The sequence below is a fragment of the Tyto alba genome, unplaced genomic scaffold, assembly GCF_018691265.1.
Source record: "Tyto alba isolate M040663 unplaced genomic scaffold, T.alba_DEE_v4.0 Super-Scaffold_9, whole genome shotgun sequence".
Lineage (NCBI taxonomy): Eukaryota > Metazoa > Chordata > Aves > Strigiformes > Tytonidae > Tyto > Tyto alba.
The window spans coordinates 10,337,756-10,364,241 of record NW_024881330.1 but is presented as its reverse complement, the minus strand read 5'-3'; the positions used below and the strand labels follow the sequence as shown (position 1 = coordinate 10,364,241).

General features: G+C 36.2%; 1 protein-coding gene across 2 annotated transcripts in view; it reads right to left on the bottom strand.

The window, feature by feature from the left end:
- The window catches only part of ADCY8 (adenylate cyclase 8), a 133,195-nt gene that overhangs the window by 15,406 nt on the left and 91,303 nt on the right, over positions 1-26,486 (bottom strand). For both annotated transcript variants that reach the window (XM_033005733.2, XM_033005734.2), the window contains 5 exons: positions 20,331-20,431; positions 12,949-13,150; positions 9,554-9,643; positions 7,989-8,161; positions 4,998-5,079 (listed from right to left, as the gene is read on the bottom strand). In XM_033005733.2, the coding sequence (XP_032861624.2) occupies positions 4,998-5,079; positions 7,989-8,161; positions 9,554-9,643; positions 12,949-13,150; positions 20,331-20,431 (648 nt within the window). The remainder of the gene's footprint in view (positions 1-4,997; positions 5,080-7,988; positions 8,162-9,553; positions 9,644-12,948; positions 13,151-20,330; positions 20,432-26,486) is intronic.

Sequence of the window (26,486 nt, the reverse complement as noted above, 5' to 3'; positions counted from 1 at the left end):
TGGTATGTGTACAGAACAAAAGGAAGATTCCTGCACAGCTCAGCTTATATATACATATATATATCTATATATGTATTGTGTATTTATACATATATATATATATATATATATATATATATAAATGCATATACATAAATGACAACTGTCTGCTAGCTGAAGTGGGAAACATGTTGAAACATCGTGTTGCTTGCCTGAGAGGCGCATGTGTGTCAGCACATGGTCAGGACCAACACTGCCAGAAATTTTGAATACATTACTCTGAAATATGGTTTTAAGCAGATTTTAAGGCAGATGATACTGTAGCTTGCACAAGGGGTGACTTATTAAGCTACAGCCTTATTGAAAATGATGGAAATATGTCTGTGTGCAGTAAACTGAAAGAGAAAATATATTTGTGAGGCTTGAGATGTTCTAACCAGAGATAATAATCAAACACCCAGCAGAGAAATATATTATACCAGCAAATAGATAAATTTTACAACTGGGAAAGACATCAAATGGTTTGCCACAAATTGTTGGGATTAAGGAAGTGGTTGGGATATAATTCATATATCAAACCGAAAAAAAGGCAAGCCTGAAATGGGTTAGAGTGACTAAAGGGGGATCAGGCATTGTTTAGTGACTCATCTTGCTCTCAATTTTCATAAACAGCGGTGACCAATGGCAAACTCTTCAGAAGAAAATGCAAAACACCTTGCAAGAGGTCATATAGGTTGACTGTACTCCAGGGAGCTTTCCTTCCTAAAAGCTAAAAGGGACCCTGGCTTGATATAAACTTTCAAATCTTGTATGAAATTTAACAGTTATTTACTTGCCTTCTGGATGCTATTGTCACAGTTATAAACAATCTCTTTTCTGGTTCTTATGCTTTGATCTCCAATCTTGTGACTATTAATTCCCTAAATTAACTACACCAAAAAAACTGTCAGGAAAGGGTATTTTTAATTTTTTTTTTCAACGTTTTTCAGTTTCCTTCCTCCTTCTTTTTGTGCTAGAAGTCAAAGCCCATACCAGATCATAACTGACTTTTATCTCTACCGGCTGACAGAGAAGGCAACATTGACTATAATTTTGCAAGCAGTTCTAATGTTATTTTACAGATTGACTTGGAGCAGGACCTGCTGGTGGATTCTGATTTCTTCGATGCTTCAGATATTTAATGATACTACAATAAGAGCTTTGCAAAAACCTGTAGTACAGTTTTTCACAGCTGATTTTTTTATGCTACTCTACAGGAAAAATTCACAGCTCAAAACCTAGATCAGAATAGCAGTATCTAATATTTAAATTTTAGATAACACCATTCTGATTATTTATAATCACATTGTAACATGAAATATTTTTCTTGCTTCATCAGTGCACAACTGAGATGACACTGTTCAGAGATAAAAGGGTGTGCTACATATGAGGTTTGAAAAATAAACATTTTAAGAAGATACTTTGCTAAGTTCTGATATTTGTTAAAACTAACAAACTGATAGGGTTGACTTTTGGGTTTGTTTTTTGACTGTCTAAAGAAATGTTCCTGGGCACAGTGGTGCCAATAGAAATTATTGTCTGCAAGATAAATCTTGAAATGTCCCAGTTTTCTTGCTCTGATATGTAGCTCTACAAAACACCCATAATTCCAATAGTGAGTGAAGAAAACAGAGATGTGTTACACAGAAAATTTAACACTACCTATGTTCTCTAAATATTGTACAAACCAACTACTCTGTAGACAATTATCACATGCAAGGATAGCACAAGGTAAGGATCAGCATTTGAGGGACAGCATATTCTTCCTTAGAGAATGAGAAAGGATTTACATCCCAAAGGGACACTTTCAACCACCAGAACAGTCTAACTCTGGATAAAACAAGCAAGTATCCTTTCTTTGCTACATTAAAATCTGAATATGGACTAGATAATGAAGAAACCTGAAGCATAATACCAGAATTAGATAAGTCTCTTCCTCTTTTTTCCTCTTTCAATTGGAACAATCTCCTCTTCACATTTCCTCACACCTCCCCTTTTTCCCAAGCACAAAGAAGGTTCAGAGGGTCACGTTGTTGCAGATAAATTGCTATGTAGGGGTGTCAGTTCTTCTTCCCTTCCCACAAGGTTCTGTAGAGCACAGTTCCAGCCCTGACATCCAGAAGTTATTAGGTACATAGCTGTCTGTGCCTGTCCTGTCAAAGTTCAAGTCCTTCGTACTAGAGAGCCCCAGAAACAGAGTAGAAAACCAATCTGTCAGTCAACACTTGCCTACAACAGAACACTCATCTGGTGTAGAAAAGGTCTACACTCAGATTTACGATCGAAAAGAAACCAGGGAGGATTTTGCCCTCTGTTTTATAAGGCATCTTTTTAAGGCTAATTGAGTGGAAGGAGAGGAGGGACTGAGTCTGCTGTGGGTAGTTTTATTCCCTCTTCTCAATTGTTAAGATATTTCCTTTTAAAGCCATGTCAGAAGGTTTCACTCAGGGTTAAAAAGCTATTTATATTGTGTGCTTTCACTAGGCATGTATTTCTAGTAAAGAAGACTGAATATGGTATTACATTTTGACAAGATTTCAAGGGATAGTTTCTGAGCTTACAAAATGTTCTTCTTAAATTGTTAAAAAGATAAAGCAGTAAATGAACACATTTTACAACAGAATAAGTCTAACCTTGAAATTGTCCACAACACTTCTTTCATGTGCTTTTTCTCAAGTTTAGTTTGCAGAAACACTGCCGCAAAATGCATATTACTCATGTTAAAAAGATGTGCTTTTAGATGAAATTGAATTTCTGTTAGAGTATTAGTCTATTTAACCTGATGTCATGTAACAGTAACACAGTAACTTTTAATTATGGTTTTAGCACAAGAGATCCTCAAGATTTATTGGATGAAGTATTGGTAAGATTTTAAGAAAGCTCTGAGTCTAATTTGGCACTTTCACACAACTTTTTGTCAAACCTAATTTAAAATTCTGGGTGCAAAAATAAGTATTACCTATAAATCACTGTGGATAGAGAACACTAGTTAGTTGTTCAGAAATGAGAGTCCCATAAATTTAATCTTACAAAAGTAATCTTTTTTGTAAATCCACCTAAAATGTGGCAAGTTTTAAGCTATTTTACTCCAGAATACTTTTGCTGTTTGTGAGAAGCAAAGCTGTTCTGGAGGACAGATTTACTGGATTTACTGGTCTCCCCATCAATTCAGAATATTGAAGAAATTTTTTTTTTAATGTGCTCTGAGTGAAATTTTTATATATTTTTTTAGTTGACATTTATACAGAGACCTTTAGGTTAACTCTATAATAAGAAATTAAACAATACAAGGAAATGTTCCTGGGCACTGCTTCTGGATATTACTAACTTGGCAGAGTGACTCTATGAATCGTTTGGGAGAACATGCAGGAGTCAGCACATCTCAGGGACCATTTCCAAGGGTAGCTTGAGTGCAGCCATCCTGTTTTAAGGAACAAGGAATAATAATAATAGGATGGAAAAAGACTGCTGCATTAACAGGTCTCTGGCCTGAAAAATACTTTTAAACACTCCAAGTCAGGATTTTGTAGAAGACAGACATTTACACTCAGAATTGTGATCATGAAGAGAATTGCCTGGATTCTGCCTAATCCTTGCACTACCTAGACTCTGTTAGTGTTTTCTTTCTTAATACTTACTCTCACTTTAGACAATACCCAACCTTTAGATTTGTATCTTTGAATATGTTAAGAATCATTTGGAATATTATAGGAATTATCACAAATTTGGGATGTTCAATTCTTATTTTTTGCATATTGTTCCTAAATGGGCTATATATCTTGATAAAGATATGTCAAAGTATGTTGTTTTCGATCAAACTTTTATCTGGGCACAAAGCACATTTCATCCCTTGCTTTCCCTACCCACTCATTCCTCATCTCAGAAAGAAGATAAGAAGGAAGAAAATTACTAGAATATTTAGGTGTTGCCTTCTTTCTGTTCTCCTATGGAAGGAATGGAGCCTGTATGTACTTGCACAACTTATAAATTTAATGTAATATTATAATAAAGTGTATGATACTGTGTTATCACAGCATCGTTCCTCTCTTACTGCCTCACTCAAATTATGATTAAGAAATGCTAGTATTAATCAACCTAATGCTCTTGAAGGAAAAATCTTTACGCAAGTTGAACATCAAGGACAATGTCTAAAGGCAATTGTGTTTGCTGCTTCCTTTAATGCAGTGGTCCCGTTTGCCTTTATGTGACCAGAAACTGCCTGAAGTCAGAATGTTTGACATGCAGCAGTCTAGAGGTTGCCAACCAGAAGCTCTGAGGAGAAAACACCCTGCTTTATGTGGTTTTTACTCAATGTATTAATTCTTTCAAATCTTCATTTGTCATACTTCACTCTCCCTGTGCACTGTGGTGTATGGATTCTTGAAATACACAGTTTCTCAGTTCCTTCTTGAGGATATCAATCCTAAAGCTCTGAGGCCCCTAAATACTTGCTGTGAACTAGGTCCAGATGAAAGAATTCTTGCAAATAATCCATGAACCAAAGAAATTAATGTTGGTGTTTAACTGCATTTTTTTTTTCAATTTCCTCAAATCTGTTGTTTTTCCTCTATGAACATACCTTATAAGCTATTTCATGTGAACTTTATTATTTAATGTTTGCTATTCCCTTTCTTCATTTTGGTTTTATGCCTCATCAAGTGCAATGAAACAGTCAGATGCCACTGGAATTGTATTAAGTACCTAAGATAAATGAAGTCCCATTTGTTCCTTTAATTTCTATTAGACAGTGCAATGAAACTTGTGTATTGCTGAATATAATATTGCACGTGTTCTTTAAGAATGCTAGGCAGTGTCGTATGTGGGCTTTCTTTAGTCAGATTCTGCATATGGTTTATTAAATTGTTAAAGGTCATATGTTCAAGTGGATAAAAAGGCAGTTGTTATTTTGAAAGTAATTATTGTCACATCCTGTAGTTGCAAATGATATAGGGAATGGTTAAAGCAAATGTTTGCCTTACCTGTTGACCATGATAAAATACAGCTAAAAGGAACATTGCCATCAGTAGTAAAGATGCCTCCTTTGTACCCAGGAAGTCTGTGCTGGAAAAAAAATTGAAAGTAAAACACAGTTATTGATTTGTCAGTGTTGTAGTTGTTCAGAAGTTTCATTTCATAACGCACCCTGGTACTTTTTGTTGTTCTTTAAAAAATCCACCCCATATTTGAAAATTTAACTTAGTAATAATTAGTTCAAGAGAACAGGAGTGTAACTGGACTGCTCACTGTTTGGTGACAAATGTATTAAATAGCTAAATTGTAGCCTACAGTAGGTACACAGAAGGTGATGATCTTTCTCTTTCAAATGTGATATGCAAGCTGTGTGTCAGTCAGTCTGTTTTCCTGGGAACTTGGTAAACAACCAGGAACACCACAGCTCCTGTGGTGTACAGGAGGTGGAACCTGGATGGGGAAAGGTTGAGGCTGGAGCTGGGAAAGGGAAACTTCCAGATTGTGAAAGTGAATGGGCCTAGAGATAAAAGATGAACTCCAAGGCAGGTGCTGAAAGATAAACATTCCCATATTGTGAGAAATGTTTGGAAAAGATGACAGGTTAAGGAAGGAGGTGTGGATCAAAGGGGAATCAAAAAAATGGCAAACAGCAATTAGGACTGGTTTTACTAAGCCACAAAATGGAGCACAGTGAAGAAATGCCTCCCTATAATAGGGGAAGTAGAGGAAACTCGTGAAGACAGTAAGGAAGCAAAGAAGTACCAGGAAGGTACTGGCTGTATGAAATCTGCTGTATGAGATCGCTTAGATGCTGTGTGTGGAGCACGTGACAAAGGGCTCCAGAACAGTTAAAGATGGTTTAAAATATGAGGAGAAATTACAGTTATGTGGAAAGATGATGAAAAAAATGAAGAAATTGAGTATCTCTGTAATATCAGGGGGCTTTAAAAAAGCATGTTTCCAATGGAAAAACACATAAATGAAGATATTGGGGAACTGGTAGGGCCTATCTTATAGTAAAACAAAAGGGAGAAAGAACTAAATTTTGAGGTGAATCAAAAATGAGTATGTGGCAATTTTTTTTTGTTAAAGGGAGATGAGGAAAGATGAGGAAATGCTTAAGAGGTGCTTAAAGCTTGAAGTTGTGAAAAAAATGTAATAGAGGAGTAAACAAAGAGCAAAAGTTGCAAGAGGTTTGCCGGCACTCTTCTGTCTACCTTGAGATCTAAGAATAAAGCAAAATCCAGACCCTGAATCCATTTTTCGTAGTAAATTTTAAAAAAAGATCAGATGGTATTTGTCAGAGGAGGATTCCTATGACACAGAAATTAGAGAGAGAAAGAGCAGAGATTGATGGAGACTAAACCAAAAGAAAACTTTCTTGTGAGAGAGCTAACTGAATTGACTTTGTGGGCCTAATGAAGAATTTACTATGAGGAAATAAGTCATCAGTATAGATCAAAAGATAGACAGGAAACATCTTTGGCATCTGCAGATATTTTGGAATTCAAATGTTTCTCATTTTGAAGTTGTCTGGAACACAACCTCCCAAAGATTTAATTACACAAGGACCCCTTGCACACTTGTTTAAGGCAACAAACTCAAAGGTCTTAGTTATGAACTCATCTGTTATTGCATATTGTGGTAATGTACCTGTGCCCACAAATATATGAGCTAGATGAGTTTTGCAAGGAATTGTAAAACCTTTTATTTAACTAATTGGTGCAGCTAAGAAAACAGGTAAGATTTTGGGCACACAGCCTTGAACCTCATGCTCACTGTTGTCAGAGATGAAGTTCATATCCTTGTCCTGAGTGTGAAGCATCTCATCTGAGTTCCCTATGTCCTGGGCTGTTGGCTACTCTAGAGAATATTCCCGATTTTTTTTCTTGCTCTTCTGCGATAAAAGTCACTAGAGAGTCTAACTGAATAGGTACTACTTCGAATTCTCTAAGATTTTCACAGAAGGGAGAATTTTTCTTTGCTATGATTAATGACAAAAGTTAAACACAATGATCATGATTTCTACTTCCAGTTACTTAGCCAAAATATTGCTTACTGCCATTTGCCATGCTTACTGGGGTCTGTTGTGAATATCCTATATGTATTATCATTAGTCAGTAGGATAACTAGCATTAGGAAAAGTAATTGCATCCCAAATCTTTAGTACCTTACTGCTATAGGGAACTAACAAGGAAATAAATGTGTGCAGAACCTTACTATGTGTAAAGATGTGGCTGTTGTGAGAACTAATTGTACTGCAAATCCATGCTTTTCTGTCATTCTGAGGATCTTCATCTGGCATGCATTTACAATTACAGTCAACTGTAATACTACATTGGTCAAGTATCAAAGATTGAAGAAGTGTTTTTCTGAATGAGCTAAATCATTGCTCCTCTAGCTTCAGTTATTGCAACACTTAGTGCACCTCTGACTCCACAAATTACTGTGGCTTTTCTGTCCTCCTTGTCAACTCCTATTGCTGGGAAGGAAGCCTGGAAAAAGAAGTTTATCTTTCAAATGCTCTCCTACAAAACATCCCTGTAGTCCTTATATACTTTCACAACTACACGTTATAGCCTGGATTTTATTCATTTAAAACCCTGTCCCTGAAAAATCAATTGTTCACTCCTGTTTTCTTAAATTGAGGTGAGTCCCAATTTGTATCTCTACAGTTTTCAAGAACAGAAGCAACCAATATATATGCACTGTAAACCAATGTATTTGCACTGTAATGCATATTTTTAGCTATATGGATAGACTATAGGAGACATAAAAGACAAACCCTGCTCAATATTTAAATTCCCTCATGAAATGAACATTTTAATAAAAAGTTTTGAGAAAGAATCACATTGTAAATCATTTTGGATTAGTCATTGCCTCTTGCAACTGTCACTCCATACTTAATTATGGTGCTATCCAATACGTGTATACTTTGGCAGTACTTGACCCATTACCTTATTAAAAAGCAGTTCCTAAAAGGGGCTGTGAACACTTACTCTCCATTGTGGTTAAAGTTGTCATATTGCAGAAAAAGGGAAGAATAAATGGTCTCAGTCAGCAGAGAATAGATTGCAATCATGATGAGAAGTACTGCCAACTTCAGAACAGAGTTGAGACGAAGAAAGACTGCACAAGTCACCATTGCCAGCACACCAGTGAAGACAAAATACTGAACAGAAAACAGCACTGGTTACTTTTTGTGATCAGCGACTACGTGTTAACTCCAAAAATAGTTACATTAGTGATCAAGTGATCAGAAGTAAAAAATTTACTCTGGATTTCAGTGCTCAGTCTTTTTAGGATACAGCGTACTATGAAAATAAAGGTTTTGCTATAACAGAATGTGAAAGTACAAATTCTCTATTTTGCATGGCACCTCCATATTAGAGAAAATATTTCTTTATGCCTCTAACAGAATTTTCATTGTGTTAGAAGGGAAAAGGCATCCTGTATAGTTAAAAGAGGAAAGGGAGAGGTGCTGCATATAGTAGTTGCTAATGAAAAGTCAACTGAGAGAAAATAATTTATTTTGGTTTGGATTCTGAACTTCCACAAGACCTGCATTAATCAAGATGGAAAATCATATTCCTGCTTTAATGCTTTTCTCATGCTACTTGAAGAGAGGACAAAGCCACAGGTTTGGGTGTGGTTTTTTTGTTTTTTTGTTTTTTTTTTTTTTTTTTTTATTATTATTATTATTTCTTTTTTAATATTGCATGTCTATCTTAGTTACATTACTCTTTTAACATGTGATGACTGGAAGTTTTATTCATATCTCATTTTCTAATCTCTTCATGAACTCATTTTTCTCAATGATTAGTCATCTGTCGAATGTAATCCATGCAACTGATACTGGATAGAGAGACAATCACAGCCATGAGCTGTTCAGATTTAAAATAGCAGTATCAACACCCACAGTCCAGATGTAGTTTAAATTAACTCCTATCATACAGCTTTAGGAGAGATAGCATTCATTTTTCTGAGTTCAGTTTTTCTTTAGTACAGTTCCTCTGTAGGAAAGTCTGCTTCCTTGCAATTTGTGGCATGCTGCTGGCAGTATCATGACACTTCCATATGACTTTCTAAGCAACATACTTCTTTTATCTACACATGACCAACTTATTAATTTTGTTGCCTGATGATCATCACAGAGAAAATTTTTTTTTGCTCCAAATGCTAATATAAAATAATTACAGCAGAATGACTGCTGGTTTTGCTATAAGAAGTATTAGTCTCCATTATCTTCATATAAATTCAGTAGTGTGTTTTATTGCACTAGGTTACTGAATCATTCTTGGATGTGTTTCCATTGTAAAAGTTCTGCATGAGCTTCAAAGGTTGAAACTTGGTTGTAATGCCCCATTAGATCATAAGATTAATTCCTTCTGTAACCTGCCTCTGCTTTTTCTATCAGCATATGGATAGAAACAAAGTTCAGCTTCACAGTGTTGTTGAGGCACCCGACTCCACCACCAATACACAGGTCACTGGTTCCAGGTAGTGGTTGCCACGTAACCTTTGTGGATCCATGCCTCATATTCAAAAGTACCCTCAGAAATACCTCAGGATAGGAACAGATGTCTGTAAAAGATGCAGATGAATTGAATGTCTGGTTCTTCAGTGTTACTGGTTTGTCAAAATCACACCATAGCTGTGAAGAAAGAAAACAAAATCAGGGCTATATAGTGCACTGATGACTAAGTGCTTGTGTGATAGCTGGCTGGGTTCAGGAATGGAACTGTCTGACCTGCTGCCCTCCATGCCAGCTCCCTAACTGGCACCAAAAACTAAATAAACAATGAGAAGACATACTGTGGAAATGAAGTGGAAAGAGGGGGGGCTATTCATGCTACAGACATTCAGCATCTGAGTAGTCTTTCTATGCTCTCCTGTTGCCAAAGGGGAAAGATGAACTTCTCTGGGAGTTTCAGAGGGCTGATGTTGGACTCTTAAGAATTACCCTCTCAAAATGTTTATACTTTGCTATAAACTATAGAGTAAATTATTAAATTGGGAGCACAAAATCAGATTGCATATATACATTTGCAAGCAGTTTTTTTCAGCTACGTTGCTATGGACAGTGTTATCCTTCCAAATGTGGAACAAGATCCCATGACATCATGCAGAATTGGCTTGTGCCAAAATAAATATGGTCCCAGAACTGCAACTGTGATGCCTAGAATGGAAGGGAATAAAAATTCATTCATGATATGGTTTTGAGAATATAATACTGACTTTTGCTGTTATGAACTGCATTCATTTTAATGGTACTTCAAACTAAGTGTATTAAATATAAACAAAACAGCAGTGTTGAGTTGCAATACATCATGGTCTTAGAATACAGGAGAAAAATCATTAATGGTTTCATATTTTGACGTTAAAGCAGATGGAGTCTCCTGTTACGTATATTAATCCAATCTGGATGTTTATACTAGGTCATTTCACCGACCTGGTATATACAAGCTAGTTCCTCTGTCTTTCTCTCCAACAGACCTAGAGAGTTTGTTTAATGGGGTCCAATTTCTTATAATTAAATTCTAATGAATTTTGAACTTGGAACTCTCTTGTATGTTTTTTCAACAGTTCATTCATCTCTGCAATGCAGCAACATTATCTAGGTTATCTGTGCAGTCCTCTGTGACAACAGACAGTTTATGGTATCTTCTGAAAGTTTATGAGGTGTACAACACATCCCTGCAGGGCACAGTGCCATAAGAACCACTCTGAGTGTCTTTTAAAAAGACCTTCAGGATTAGAAAATTTATTCTAATTTTATAACAGTAAGAATGTACTTGATGTAAAGAACCACAAGACTCATTTGCCCCTCTGGTGAAACCAAAGCCTTACGGCTCTTGTTAGAAAGCATCTTAGTCGTCTCCAGGTGGGTGTATTAGAACTCAGTGAACACATGAGGCTGCAAGGCTGAGCTGCCTTACATGTTCTTAAATGCATGCAGATCCTTCCTGAGCAAACCATTGTTATGGCAGAATTTTGACATATGAAGTAATGAGGTTATATGAATGTTGTGATTTCCTGTAGAAGTCAGTACTCAGTGACTCAAGTCACTGCCATTCTACATATAAGACAATGAATATAGCTGTTTATTGCTTTATAGAAACCCACTGGTATAATAGTAAAAAGAATTATATTTCTTTTAACAGTTTTTGGATTATCCATCCCACAAGATTGCAGTGGACACAATCTTAAAAGATAATCCACAAGTCAGGGAAAAACCTTGTTATCGTCATATCCATAACAAATTAGGTATGGATAGCCTGTTAGACATCATCTTGTTTCAAGAGCAAGATTAATTCTACCAAAATCTTTCCTGACAGATATTTGTCAAACATGGTTTTAAACCCTCTAAATTCTACAACACTCCTTACTAATCTATATTATAATGTACCACTGTATTTATGTTCAGGAAGTTTTCAGTCTTATTGAACTTCCTGCCACTTACCATATTTATATTTTCTCTGTAAGGATAGTAGTCAGTGGCTACATTCTTGTTTCTCTGACTAACTCTCTTATCAGTGACTGCATGGTATCACTGAAAAACCCAGACAGATACTGTGTATTGGCAACCAGAATTCAGTCATGGAAGAATGATAGCAATAGAACACAGTAAAATCTTGTATCTGGTAGCAAAAGATGAGGCAAGCCCTTGAAGTATCAGACTTCAGCATACATACTATAATGATATAATCATAATTATTATTAATTATTACAGCATAATTATTGTTGCTGTTGTGTTGTTATAGTTACTATTGTCATTGCTGTCACTAAATGGTTTCCTGGTCTTATCTAGAAGGAAATAAATATTTACAAAGAATAAAGTTCAGATGAAAAGGCACTGCTACATCCATAGTCAAAAGGTGCCCTATGAGAGGAAAGAGTGATGAAAATGCTACTTTTAATCTACCAGAGAGATATTTAACTTCTTGGCTTGGGATTCAACACCTGTCAGGTTGTCTGACATGCTAATCTATCTAATTCACACAAAGCTGTCTCATATTTCTGAAGACATCAGGATAATCAGGGCTCTATTGTATTTGCATACAAGATCCCAGTCTTTCACCCTGTGACACTGTATAGAGCCGGGTCCACAGTATCCAATTACCAATATTTTTATCTAACTGAAGCTGTTAAGTAAAGATTGGTACATACCTTTCCTCACAGATATACTGATAAACTTTGCTCTAGATTTGACACACTTTAGAGTCTCAGTGGAGATGTGTAAATTAGGAGCCAAATCAGACTAAACTACCTGAGTGGGCAGTGAAAAGAAAAAAATCTCTTTATTGAGACCTTTGTGATCAACAAAAATCTTTGGGGATGTCTGTTTTTCTGCACTGACTATAAAGAAAGCTGAGAGTCATCATGTCTGTGGTTTGGTACTTCAGCCAAGGTGAATGTGGGCTGAAGGGATGTGTCAAACCACTAAATTTGTAAGGCAAGGTATGTTTAGAATGTATGCTTTTTAACTTCTTTTTACATGTGGTGGTTAATGGCTTAGCTTGACCTTCTCCAGCCTTTCTTTAAAGGTATTTTTGGGGTTTGTTGACACTTCTCATTTTTTTAACTTATCTAATTAACGGAAGAACTGTGAGATGAGGAATTTAATATCTATAAACATTACTTGGATTGACAATCTTTAAGAAAGTATAGCAGTATGTCAGAAAATTAAAAATGGTCCTCAAAGGGTAGATATATCGAACAGAAAGTAATAAAAGGGTTTTAAAAATAGGTGATACTCATAAAGGAGAAATAATCAGATATTTCAGAAATCCATATCTTAAGCAACAGATTGAATTTCCTGAAGCTGTGGTACTTTGCCTTTTATATTTAAATTATAGCTGGCTTATAAACACATTAGTTAGCAAGTTCTGTAGCAACCTTAATAATTCATAAATCATCTTTTCCTGTATAATATTCCCTGGCTCCCTATAAGCTTACAATATTGATGATGGCTCCAAGAAAATTAATCAGAATGGATGCAAATATAATGACGTTCCTGGCCAGGTAGGTCTCGTTAATCCAGCAGCAAGTTTTCCGGAGCATTAAGGGTAAACATTTGTAATCCTCTGCTGTTGTGATTAGCACAAGAGCGGAGTGCAGCATAATCAGAATAGAAAACTGAATGACCATTGGTATCACCCTGGGAAAAAAAAAAAAAAAGAGAAACTAACATTAAACTTCAACACAATACCACGGTTAATAAGAATAAATGTGTAAACAGTTAAGATGAGGAAAAATCAGTTGTTGTAAATCTGAAACAATTAGTCTAGGAAAAAACACAGAGAAAGCGAAGATTTGTTCATGTTCCATGGGTCTGCCATGACTTCACATGATTTCTTGCTGAGAAACAGCTGTTAAAGAAACATGCCAGGGTAATCACTGCCAGTGCCTCTGTCTATATAGAATCTGAGTGGCAGGAGTCCTTTTGTTTTGGGACTCAGTTATCCCTTAAGTTTCTTTCAGAACAAATCTGTTCAGCCTGTAGAATCCTGATGCCACTTATGTATGAGCTGGTTCCCACTCTAGTAGACTAGTCTGGGGACAGTTTAGTAGAGTGTTATTTTGCATACAGCACAACACAGTTGTCTTAAACTCATATTATACCGAGGGTCATAGACTCTAAAGTGAGTACAATAATGCAACCTGCTTTCTGGATATCAGCCAGGATATAATAATTACGGAAATGCATGATTCCACTATTTTTAATTATTAGTGGGTCAACTGCAGCTAAAAATCTCATTGGTTTCTGAAAAATCAAAAGAACTGATCTACTGTTTTCATGGAAGTCCTTTAAAATATAAAGCATATGAAAGTGTTCTAAGATCCAAACATATTTAAATAAAACTTGTTGTTTGGCATAACATATAAACTTTGTCCTTGGAGATGTGATACTTAATCAAGTACTGTTAAGTGCATACACAGAATAAACAGTTCAATTCTTTTGAATAGACCATTAAAATACATAATTTCTTCCAGTTCAAATTTCATTGTATTTTTCTAAATTTATTCATTTTTCTTGCTTAAATCTAGTATTTGAAGTCAATGAAATAACTGCCATGGCTGGAAAATACAGTAATTTTTTTTACTTCACTGAGAAGAAAGCACTCAACACTTCATAAATCAAGATTCTTTTGTCCCCATTTGTGCCAGTCATTGTCTTTCTGTCTCTTTTCCCAAAGATCAAACCCATGCAAATTAAAAGTAACTCCTTTGCTCCTGCAAACCTCTCCCCTCTTCACTCTTCTTTCATTTTCTTTTTTTCTATAAAGAGAACAGTTAAACTTCAGGCTTTGATTTAAGTAATTAAAATTTATAGTAACGTAGTTGTATATGTGGCAGTACACTGCAGTGATTTAGTCATAATGTCTCACAGAAAAAAAATCTTTGAAAGTGGACTATCAGGGTGCTCCAGGGAGACTTCTGCATTTTGAGGAGGCTGAATGTAGGTAAGCTGAGTCTGCTTATTAAGCCTTCTGTAAACATATGTTTTGTCTTACTGATAACATGAAGTTTCAGATTTTGCTAGACATCAGCTATCCTTCTCCTTCAGTAGGGTGTAATGTTATTTGTACACTTTTGCCCTACGACATGACAAAGAGTGTAAAGTGGAAATAGAAGTGAAAACATTAACATAGATTTTCTTTCCTCATTTTTCAATAGGTCAGCTATATCCACTCCCTGAATCTGAATGAACTATATCTCAACTTACGTCACATTCTCCTCAATTTCAGGCTATTCAAATTCGTTTTAAGAAAACAAAATTCTAAACTCACACAGATCTGAATTAAAATCTGTGGTTTGATCCTATTAGCTAAAGCTTACACTCTCAAAAATGTCACCATAAGTTAATAGGTATGTAACTAATAGGGAGAGGAAATTACAGTGAGATAATGGCAGGAGAGGATACAAGGACATATAGGAAAAAGATTGAGAATCAGTTTGTGTGGGAACTGGGTTTTCTTAACTCTGGCCATGTTTGAAGTTGGTGGATAGAGTTCAAAATATTTGATCCAAGGAGACATCAAAGATGTACTGGGTAGTTTATGTGAAAACTGTAAATACATCTTCCTCACAGTACTGATGTTTGTAGAAATTATCTTGAGAAAATGGGGAAATTAAAATGTTTATGTTCAAAAGGAATTTTTTTTTGGAAAAAAGTAGGCATAAGATAAGAGTATATACGGGGAAATGTTGGTCATGTTGAGGGAAAAGCCATAAATAACATATAAGATACAGTTGTCTTTCAGTTTGAACGAGACTGAAGTGCAGAACTGTATTCCTGTATGCTTTAGCCTGCTTAATTTTAAATATTATCTTTTACAAAAATGTTCTTATTTTTAATGTCATAGTTCAGCTGTGATGATGGTAGAGATTCATATACATTAAATCTGATGTTGTTTTAAAGATAATACTTGCATAAACATTATTCCTTTCTGATCATCCAGTCTTGCTGTCACACTGACTTCTTTAAAGTATCAGGACAGAATAACATGAACTTCACTGCAGACTTTCTCACCTATTACCTACTAAAATTAATCAAGCTAACACAGAAGTATGATCAAGGTGTAAGATTTTGCAAACAGCATGCAAGCCTCAGAATAATTTACAGTAATGCAGCAAAGGCTTATATATAGAGCTCCCACTTTCAAAACCTCAAAATTAATGAGAATTGCAGTGTAGGAGTCCAGAAAAGAAAATTTTCTAAACAGATATCAAATAGAAAATGAGGCTATAGTTAGTGGAGTTTTTCTTTTGAAATATATCTGAACTGCTGTAAGTAAGATGTATATGAGTAAGAGCGTTTTTTTTTGTTTGTTTGGTTGGTTGGTTTGTTGGTTGTTTTTTTTTGTGTAGTATCAAATTATATTGCAAAATATTTTGAAATAAAATGTGAAAAATATCGAAATGGAAGTTCTGTTCCCCAAGGAATTTAAATAAGATGAATTACACATTAACTTTGAGAGCTTCCATGTGGTAATATTAGCTCTGACACTGTTCTGATGATGTACCATTGGTATGAAATGTTATCTTACACATGGGGCAGCATTTCACTCCAACAAGCTTTGTCAGAGTTTTGTGTATGACTTGAATACAGGACACAGTGGAGCTTCCTCAAAAGAGTCCCGTCTTCTCCAGTGACCTTAACCAGAAGTAAAGCTTGTTTTTGAAAGAAGGAACAGTGTAGCCAGTAAAACCAAAATGTATTATGAGGGAAGAATGATTAATGAGGAAACAAAGACTGAAGCAGGAGCCACAGATTTCATCCTGTGAGACTAAAAAGTTTTGTTGGAAGACTCTCAGGACTTCCTGAAAGTCCCAAGGCTACGAAGTAGACACAATGATGCCTTGAGAGCAGCTTCTGTTTGTGAAAATACACAGAAATCCAAGGGAGAGACAGTCAATAAAGCCAGGGAAAAGCTGAACAATATGTTCACAGGAAACTAGTCAGCGAAGTCAAGAGGGCTCATGAAGAAAGCTGTGTAGTTTAGGATAAAATTTATATTACTGCATAGAAGTCTCTTAGTTTTATTCATCTGCTGATTGACCCACTCTCCAGCAGCTGTACTTTGAACCCGGGGTATAGGCACTGACAGATAGTAATGTGAGATTAATTCCTTGTTTCCCACTCTACAGCAGTATTCTGCAATAGCCTTCTTGCTTTCCAAAGCCAAATGACTGAGATCCTCTTTGGAATTGATAGTTTCTATCTATATCTCAGATATATATAGACAGTCTATATATGCAGATGTAGCCTACCAATTTTGTAGACCTAGTCTGACCCAGCTCTAAATGAAGCTAAATTAAGGCTTTCAAAAAGATTAGGGTCAAGCCTCAAAAGGTCATATGTTAGGACACTGAACATGAGTTCTTAATTTGGACTGCCAAACTCTGCATGTAAGACCTAGTTCTATTGAATTAAGGTACTAAAAAGAGAGCATCTAGGGACCCAAGTCTGGGATATCAATCCAACATACAGCATAACCTGCTTAGGTCCCTAAGAAACCATGGTCTCGTATATGTTCATAATAAATATATAGGCAACAAAAATTCGTTCACTGTAGCTGTTCAGTTGAACATTGATGTATTTGTCTCTTGTCTAAGACTGCTTAAGATAAAAACAAAACTGAGGTGTACACACCTATGGCCTCCAAGAGGATCAATCTAATATCTGTGTTAAGATTTTGTTGGTGGCATGCTGGCAGGATCCAGTACAGCAGAAGACGTAGCCAAGGTTAGAAGAACAGGAACAGCCATAATAATCTTCTGTCTGTGAACTTCTCCTAGAACTAAGATAACTTGGTTGGATCCCCTCTTAATTCAAGACGAGATGTGAGATGAAATGCTTTTCTTTCTAAGGGTTCCCTTACTGTCAAGATCAAGTAAAGTTTGAAATGAAGCTTTTTCCTTCCCTATTCCTTGTGTACAGTTGCGAATCAAGAGTTGAGTCAGAGGAAAGCTTATATAAAACAGAAGCTGCAGATGTTTAACTGAGGAACATTTTGAAACCCATTTTTTCTCCCCTTACAAGAATAACCCAGTGAAAAACTGACAGAAATAAGAGCAGTTCAGCAGTCTACTCTAGTATGATCTGTTGCCCGTGTGAGCATATAGAAAGTTCATTGCAGGAAATGAATCAAACTCCCAGGCCTCTCAGATGGAGAAGATGAATCACTGCAAGGTTGGCAATGTAACTTAATGGCTTCATAGAAGATAATTACAGCAGAAATATGGCATTAATTTATGTCACTTAGAGTAATTTCCCCAACTCAATGTTTCAAAGAATGAAAACTACTGCAAAGATTTTTAAATTCAGTGATGTGCCTGCCCTGTTGGGGAAAGGTATGAATGGATCAAATATTTATCTTGCAAGAGACAGATACAAACTGAGATAAAATTCTGAAACTCCCATTCACGGTAGATGCAATAATAGAAAAAATACTCCCTTTAACACACAGACTAAGGAAACCTATTCAGAAAATTCCCTGAATATCCTTAGGATACGTTTTATAATGATTTAAATAATGTTTATTTTCACCAAATTTCCAGAAATCCCCAAAATATTCAGCTCAGAAAAATATTTACTTGCAAATACAAAATTCCATCCTTGTTCAACAGAGCTCTGAAGCATTAATTGAAAGACACTTAAATGTGTTGTTGGGAAATGGGTAAGTTACTATAAGAAGTGTGAATCATAGTTTGTTATTTGTTCCATGGAAATGATGTCCATGCTCTTCCACTGTGGTAGCTTACTTCTCTCATACCTACTAGAGGTATAACAGATGAGCATGCAGTTATCTCCAAGACTCTCTGGATCCAAATCATGCCTAGCTTTGTGATAGCTTGGTCATTTGTTCATACCTTTCATTGTTTTTAGAACTGGAACTTAGGAAATTTGAACTTCCAGGTTATTTCCTCTTTCAATATGTTTAAGTATGTTGAAACCTTCTTACTCAAAACCAACCATCTTGTTATTTTAGGGTTGCTCATCTGTTGACCTCTGCTCATTTAACAGGCATGCTTTTTTAAGACTGAAACACATTTTTTGAAGCAGAGTATCAGAACTTGAAAAATGAAGACCAAAATTTGCCTTCTTAAATCTTGAATGTGATCTTCAGCTTCTGAAAGAACATAAGTACTGCCATAAAACATCAGTGTGGCTCCAAATATTCTCTCATACAAGAGATAGTGCTAAATATCCTTTCCCTAAATATCTTCCCAGATTCCAGCAATCAACCTTTAAGGGCACCCATGAGGCCGAGGTTCCATAATTTTGTTTTAAAACCTCATCTGATCTAATTTTATAGGAATTTATCTAATCTTTATTTGAACCTATTTATATTTACAGCCTCTTTAACATTCAGTGACAAAAAGTTTCACAAAGCATTTTTGAAATGCAGGGAAAAACACAGGACTACTGTGCAAGATGAGAAACCAGGAAGAGAGACAGCTGCAGGCAGTGTGGCTATATGACTTCTTATCCCCTAATTCCAATGGCACTAGACACCCTCATGAGAACTAAGAGAGATGAATCTGTGCAGATAGAAAAAATGTCATGTTTTTTTGCTGGTATAGCAATGATTGATATAGCAACAGAAAACATTTTTGGAAAACAGGTTCCATTAATAAGATCCATAAATCTTTTTGTACATACTGAGAAAAAAAATAAAAACAACAGCTACCAGATGTGAAGAATTTTGAATGTGTATTGAGAGAAGAATTTTAAAAAAGCAAACAAACTTACTAGTATTAGAACAATATAGCACATAAGGTACAGCAGAAGCTCAGGTACTACTCTGGCTACTTTTCCAGCTGAGAACTACAAAATACATGTGAAACTCTTGATGCAGAGTGCAGTTGCCTGCTTGCATCTAACCACCATTTTGATATTCTTAGACATAAACATGGTGAATAAGGTCTTCCAGAAATGATCCAAGAAATATTGCTGCATTACTGTAACATAATGTCCTATTTCTGATATAAATATTATATTTTCCAGGTTATTCTACAGGCAGACATAAATTAAGGTTCATCTGAGTGTTAGAAACTACCTGAGGATTATGTTGATCTAGGCATTTCCATTTTAGCACTCGCTCTGCCAAAGACCAAATGGGCCTAGGGACATGTTTTAGTGGCAGTCATGTTCTGCCAGTCTGCTATGATGCTAGAAAACTGACCTTAGTCCTTGTACACACTCTTGTGTTCTCACTATTAAATAGTAGACAAAAATACCAACTGGTGGGTTTGATTGTATGTAACGTGAACACAGAGGTCTCAGCTATGCTACATTTTTGTCACCTTGATAAGAAGTTGTTACTTGGTCAGCCCCATAGAAAAGCAGAAATGGGAAAAGAACACCTCTTCGCTTCTTAATGGCACAAGATTGTTTTCCCCAGCTGGGTAATACATAGCATGTAAGAAACAAAACCAAAACAATCACTGATTCCCCAGGTGAGTACCAGTCACTTAGCAAAGAGGCACTGTTATAACTCTGGATATGTTTTACGTCAACAATGGAAGCAGCAGGACATATCGTATCAAACTTTTTTAACCCAAAGTTCCTACTTATCTCAGTGAGGGTTCTGCTTAGAAACATAACAACATAATGTCAGCAGATGCTGCTGTTTCACATGAAAACATGTAGCTGCAGATAATGTGATACAAAAGCAGTTAATATTGTGAAAAAAGAGAAGAAATATTTCCAAACACTTTTGAGGAACAAGCAGATTTTATTGGCTCATTCCACATCAATCCTTGAAAAGTTATCCTGTTGTTTCCCTAAGAGTACCTTCAGATACATAGAAATATATTTATGTTTTTACCTGGAAGAAGGAAGTAAACTTTGGATAGCGGTGATAAATACAAGAACAATAAATGCACACACCAAGTTTGATTTGAATACTTCATCCCGCATTTGAGAATACTAGAACAGAAAAACAAAAGAGAAAATTAGCTGTTAACCCATGCAATATTTTCATAGACTGATGCATATAGGAGACTTTAGAGAAATTAGAAAGAAGAGCTAATAAATCAATAAACCTGAATTTTGTTTTAAAAATGAAACACAACAAATAAATCATAAATAAGCTGGTAAAACACTTTATCCAAGAGAGCAAAACTGTAATTTGCAATACAATGTTGTTTTACTTGGTTGTTTCATTTTCAAAATTATTTGCTTTAAAAATCCCTGGGCAGATACTAGGGGCTTGTGCTGCTGAGTAGAATACTAAATATTTAATAGCTTAACCAGTGGACCTATGGGTTTCCTCACCTGAAGACAAACACTGAAGTCAGCTGTGACTGTGCATGCATGACACCACAGAGGTGTCTCAATGCTTGCCAAAGTAAGGCCATTTCGTTTTCTTTTTTTGCTTTTCTTTTTTAAGAAAAGTACATAGTTTCAGACATTCTGTGATCATTTGGAATGTGGGTCATGATCTCTGTATCCTAACTTATCCAGAGGCTGTACAAAAACTTGGCAATATGGTCATTCTCCAAGGAGAAAATGAAGGTACTGTTATGACCATTTGATGTCTATTATTATTATGATTTATTGCAAAAGTATTTTTCTCTGACATATTAAACCACAGAAAATGCTAGCAGGTTCCCCTTTTATGGGAGTTACCAAGAAAAGGAGTAACAGATACATCGGTGAATCATGGTGGATCAGTTAAACTGGAAATGCTACACAAATCATCAACTGGTATTTATCACTGCTAATTCAGTTAGACTCCAGTTCTTTACATCAGATGAAGATTGATTCATAGTCATATTTTTGTAAATCTCCTTATCCTATACAGCTGCCATGAAATTTTCTTCACTTAATAAAAAATCCCACAGATGTCTGCCCCAGTCATTTTTCCTTCTCTGAATAATAACTCCATTTTACTTAGTCTCTTGCAGTTTTGAAGGAGCTGACAGTTACATGTGCAGAACAAAAGGAAATCAGAGTCAAGGAGATATCAGCTATCAGAATCTTTCTCCATCAATCTGTAAGCAAGGCAAACTGCAGTTATAGATACCTAGAGTGTATTATAATTGAGAAAAAATAAAACCAGTTAAGAAATGTATTAGGAACATACATTAAGAGAGTTCAGCTATGAACTGCATTTTATAGATAATTTGCTCTTGAAGAAAGATCCTATCTAGATTTAGACTATACTCACTACATGAATCTTTGGTAAGGACACATATATAAACATCTGGTCAAAACAATCTCAAGATCCTGAAATGGGAAAAAGCCGCCTCTCTTCCCTGCTCCTATTTTCCATGAGTAAGAAAGGGGGTTTATTTGTTGTTGTCCCTCATTTTGATTCCTTCTCTGCTGTGATTATACCCTGTGTCTGCTGTTGGCAGAAGCAGTATCACTTTTACATGATTTTCAGTGGTGCTCACAGACAACTCCATTTTGCTACTGGAAGCACAGAGGCACTGACCCTGATTTCATGTGCAGGAAAAGAGAACTGCATCAGTCTGCTCAAATAATGGACCAGGGCTTTTTTGGTTGTGGCACAAAAAGAACCAAAGGGAAAAGGAAAGGTACATTCCTTAAAATATAACATGAAATCCCAACTATTCCTTAGGGAAATTATAGCAAACTAATTGAATGAAACACAAACACGGAATTGCCTGCTGTGTTGAGCATTATGTCAAAAGGATGAATGCTGTGGTCTAATCAGTAACAATGTTGTGATGAGAGATTGTTAGCATCTCTGAGGCAGCACAAACACCGTTGATAAACGTAGCATTCTTGTAGCAGTCTACCCCTTAATGACCTGGAGAAATAATTGAAAGATAGACTAAACCTCAAGATACTTCCATAAATATGAGGAGGCATGTAGCCAAATAGAGTCACAGAAAGTGGTAGAAAGAATCATGATATGACCTACCCTGCAGTGAAAACCTTAGCTGCGCTGTCCCACAGACCTACCATGCACTGGCATGACTTACTGATGGTGTAGAGAAGGCTCATCCTGCCTCCCATGGGACTTAAGCCATTTGCGTGTGCTCTTGGAGGAACACTGTTTATCTACTGGTAGCCCAGCCAGCTAGCTGAATCTGAGCTTGAGTAAGAAAGGTCAAGTTTCCTCTGCCAAGTAATGCTGCTTATTCCCCACGTCTCCTCTCCTTTCCCAGGGCTATTTGAAAGGGGAGCACCAGTAACACAACAGCCTTTACACGTTCACCTGGGGAAAGAGTTTGTGCACGGGAAAGGAAGGTGTTTGGTCCTATCCTCACTGCAGTTCTTTGTCTTCAGACAGGACGGTATGGATGAAAAAGGAGACTATGGGATATTTTCTTAAGAATAATGGTGTTTGTGCCACTGAAAAATCTTCTACAGTACAAGGGAGGGACAGAAGAAGATGTGTCAGGAAGCCCAAGGCAGGAAAAGAGATAGATGAGCTCCTGAGAAGACTGAAAAGTAGACACAGATCCAGTTGTTGACCAATGACAGTAAAGAAGATGCTGAACAGGCACAAAGATTGCCCAGTTTTTCTTGCAGATCTTCTTGCCACTGGAAGTTTCTGGATTGAAGGAAAGAGATGAGGCCCATGTCCGCAAGGATACAGCATGCAACAAGGGCAAAATATTTTCCTACTTGTTTAATTTCTATTTATCTCATCCATCAGAAATTCTGAAACAGGGAAATTCAGATATCTAGGTTCGATATTTGACCTAAGAAAACCTGTACTGTGAAATTCAAAGCCCTTTTTATATTGTCAGTATGCTCACCTCACAGAAAATATGTGGACACTTCACCTCTAAGCCCAATCTGATTTGTGTACAGATGTGCAGATTTATGTACAAATGTGAAGGAAAAGTTAGAATATCTGGATACAAAGCTTTACACTAGAAAGTTTCCTTAACAAAAATACTACCAGCATCTAAAATTCCCTGCCCTGTTACTATGCTTTATCCTGTATAAAAGTACATGGTACTGATATTTCCAAGTCACTGCTATAAAGGTATCATCGTGATGATATCTTTTAGTTATTGGAAAACATATAAATTAGTATCAGATTTTCCTTATGAGTTATTACATATTTGGAAACCCTTAGTGTATTTTCATGTTACCATTAGAAGTACTCTCCTGTGATGAGTCTATTGTTCTATCTACTTATATCCTATTTGTGAAAATAAGCTCTAGCAAAATTGAGAGTGAATTTGTTGCTTAATGAGATATCAAGTACTAATGAGTGAAATACAGGTTAGTAATGACTAGTCCATTTGGATAAAGAATCTATAAAATATAACAAGTGAGGACCCTGCACAAATCCTCTGAAAAATGTATTACAAAATTCACATGGAAATATACATACTGTCTCAAGGAGATAACACATTTGCAAATGTGACTGCTACTGCTTGCTGTGGAATCTATATTTATTCTATCACCAAGAAGGACATAGAGAAATGAGTTAAGAGAGCAGTGGGAAGAAGTACTAATGGCTTAAACTGCTGTGATATACTGGTTGTTTAAACTATTGTAAACCAGTAGCTGTGCATGGTAGTTCTGGGGATACTGATTCCAGATTTTTTTTTTTTTTTTTTTTTTTACCTTTTGAAACATTAAAAAAAGAAAACCAGCACTTCCATTGCTAGTGTAAATCTGTCTGCAATTGTTTTACAAGGAAAAAAACCCCAAACAACCTAGACTTAAAAGAGAAGTCCAGCATGACATTTCAGATCTATTCAAGTTACCCCCAAAAGTGTTATGATCCCATGGCACAATAGTCCTGTTACTAATGCAGGAGGAAGAAATATAGTTTATTGTTCATATGGTTCCTCACTTCTCTATGGTTTGTGGCACAGAGCATTAACACAATTCTTATTGAACAAGGTTAACGTAACACTTCTTGATCCTGATCTCTACTATGGGTACTGGCTGTTCTGCCTACTGAGTAACCGTAAAGTCTGGGGTGATAAGTACTTACAGATGAAAGAAATAAGTATTAGACAGATGCCAGAACTGCCTGAAAGTGTGATGACTAAATGTGAGGGCACAAGATTTTACACAGAAGAAGTTACTTCAGAGATATGTCTGACCTGAAGCTGCCACTGGTCTGAACAGAAAGTGAGTGGCAGCAAACGAAAATGGCAGTATGAGATGTGAGGTCCATGGACATATACTGTCTACTTGTTCAGCAATGCTACAGGGAGCAGCTCAAGATGCTGATGTAGAAGGTCATGTAAGCAGTTGCAAAATGTTAATGACTAGAAGAAAACATAATTCCAGACTGAAAGGTTAGGGGTGGGGAGAGCAGAGGGAAAAGGCTTTTGAAATAGCTTTATGAGACTCCAGTTTAAATCTGAGTTTGAATTGTTTTCTTTCCTAAATGGGCAGGAAGAAGGGAGAAAGCGATAGCAATATAACATGGAGGAAATAGGTACTCTCTGTAGCAAAATGATTCATACATTATTTTTTTTTCATGACTGTCTGTAGACTATAGTTTAACACTAAGGTTACCAAGACAAACCTGTAATTATTGCACAGGCAAACAAGGAGGGAAGGGACATTTCCCACGTTGTTGTACAAGATATTGCCCTTGCCTATAATGAAGAGGATGTTGTGATTCATCTTTCCTTAATCATCATGCCTTTGCATCCTGATGCATTCCCCACCCTTCTCTGAGCACACCTGTGGTGCCCTGGTACCCTGAACACAACCAAGAAGGTTGCTGACCGGCAACTATCTAGCTGTTGGAGGTGGATGAACCAGAGTAAGTAAAATAGTATTAATATTTTTAAAATACTTTACTCCTGTGTGATGCTAAAAAACAGCCCGATTTGAACAACAGAAAGAAGGTTCAGTGCACTTCTATGGGAAGGATTTTGTTTTTGTATTGCCTGTGCTTACTGGCTGGGACTAGCAGCTAAGGAAATATTAAATGAAAGCACCATTTTCTAAGCATTGCTGCACAGGTTAGCATTGGAAATGTCATACTGAGAAGAAAATGTATCAAAACTGCTCAAATTGTTGACTTTCAAATAGACTTTTTGTCACCCAGATACAATTCAAAATGTTGTTAATATTTAAAATCTGACCTATGTAATGTGATGGATTAGATCATGTTTGCTTTTTTTTTTTTTATTTCCCCTCTTGTTTAAATTGCATTTAAATGCAAATCTATAATTTCTCTATAGATTTTCCCTGTGATTGCTAATTGTGAAGCCTAAAATGACAAGAAAGTTTATGTTCTGAATATAGGATCTGATGCTGGGCAGTGGCCCTTTACTCCAGCCCATGTTCAGGCCTCATTTTTATTAAATAGTAATGTAAGACGAGGTGAACCATTGTCTGGTTTGCTCATTCAGCAAGTTGTTTGTGACCAGGCTGTTTCCTCTTTTGCACAAAAAAATTTCTAATATACCACCCTCCACCTTCTGGGTTAAATGTTATTTTGTCTAGACTTTTTTACCTTATCTTTTGACCTTGTGCCTTGAAAAGATTAAAGATTATTCATTACTTTTGGGCCTTTAGATGGTAACTCATAAGATATCAGAAATCTTGGATTTCATTTGTTCTAGATCCCTGTCAGCTTTGTATGATGACTGCACTGAAAGAAATGTCCTTATATCTTCTGTTGCAGCAGTAGAGGGTAAATTGGCTTTGGGGATTCTACCTTGTGTCTCAGTGTCATTTCCCTCACAGGGAAATTGATCTTTTTTCTTTAAACAAACTTTTCTTTTTCCTTCTGCTGGATTGTTTGTGAAATAAGGGCTCAAATATACTTCAAGCAGAATTTTTATTTTCCGGTGGTTTTCATTAAACTCTCACCACTGATATCACCTGAGGACTAGTCTCCCATAAGACAAGAGAAAAAGTCTGTTTTCCAATGGAGGTTAAAGTGATGACAGAGAAGTGGGCCTCCATACTTGCAATTCCCATTATTTTTCTTTCTTTTCGGTATAAGTGAACATCCTATTGCAGACCTGCTGTTGCTGTGTTGTAATAGCATACAAGTCAATTAAATAATTTG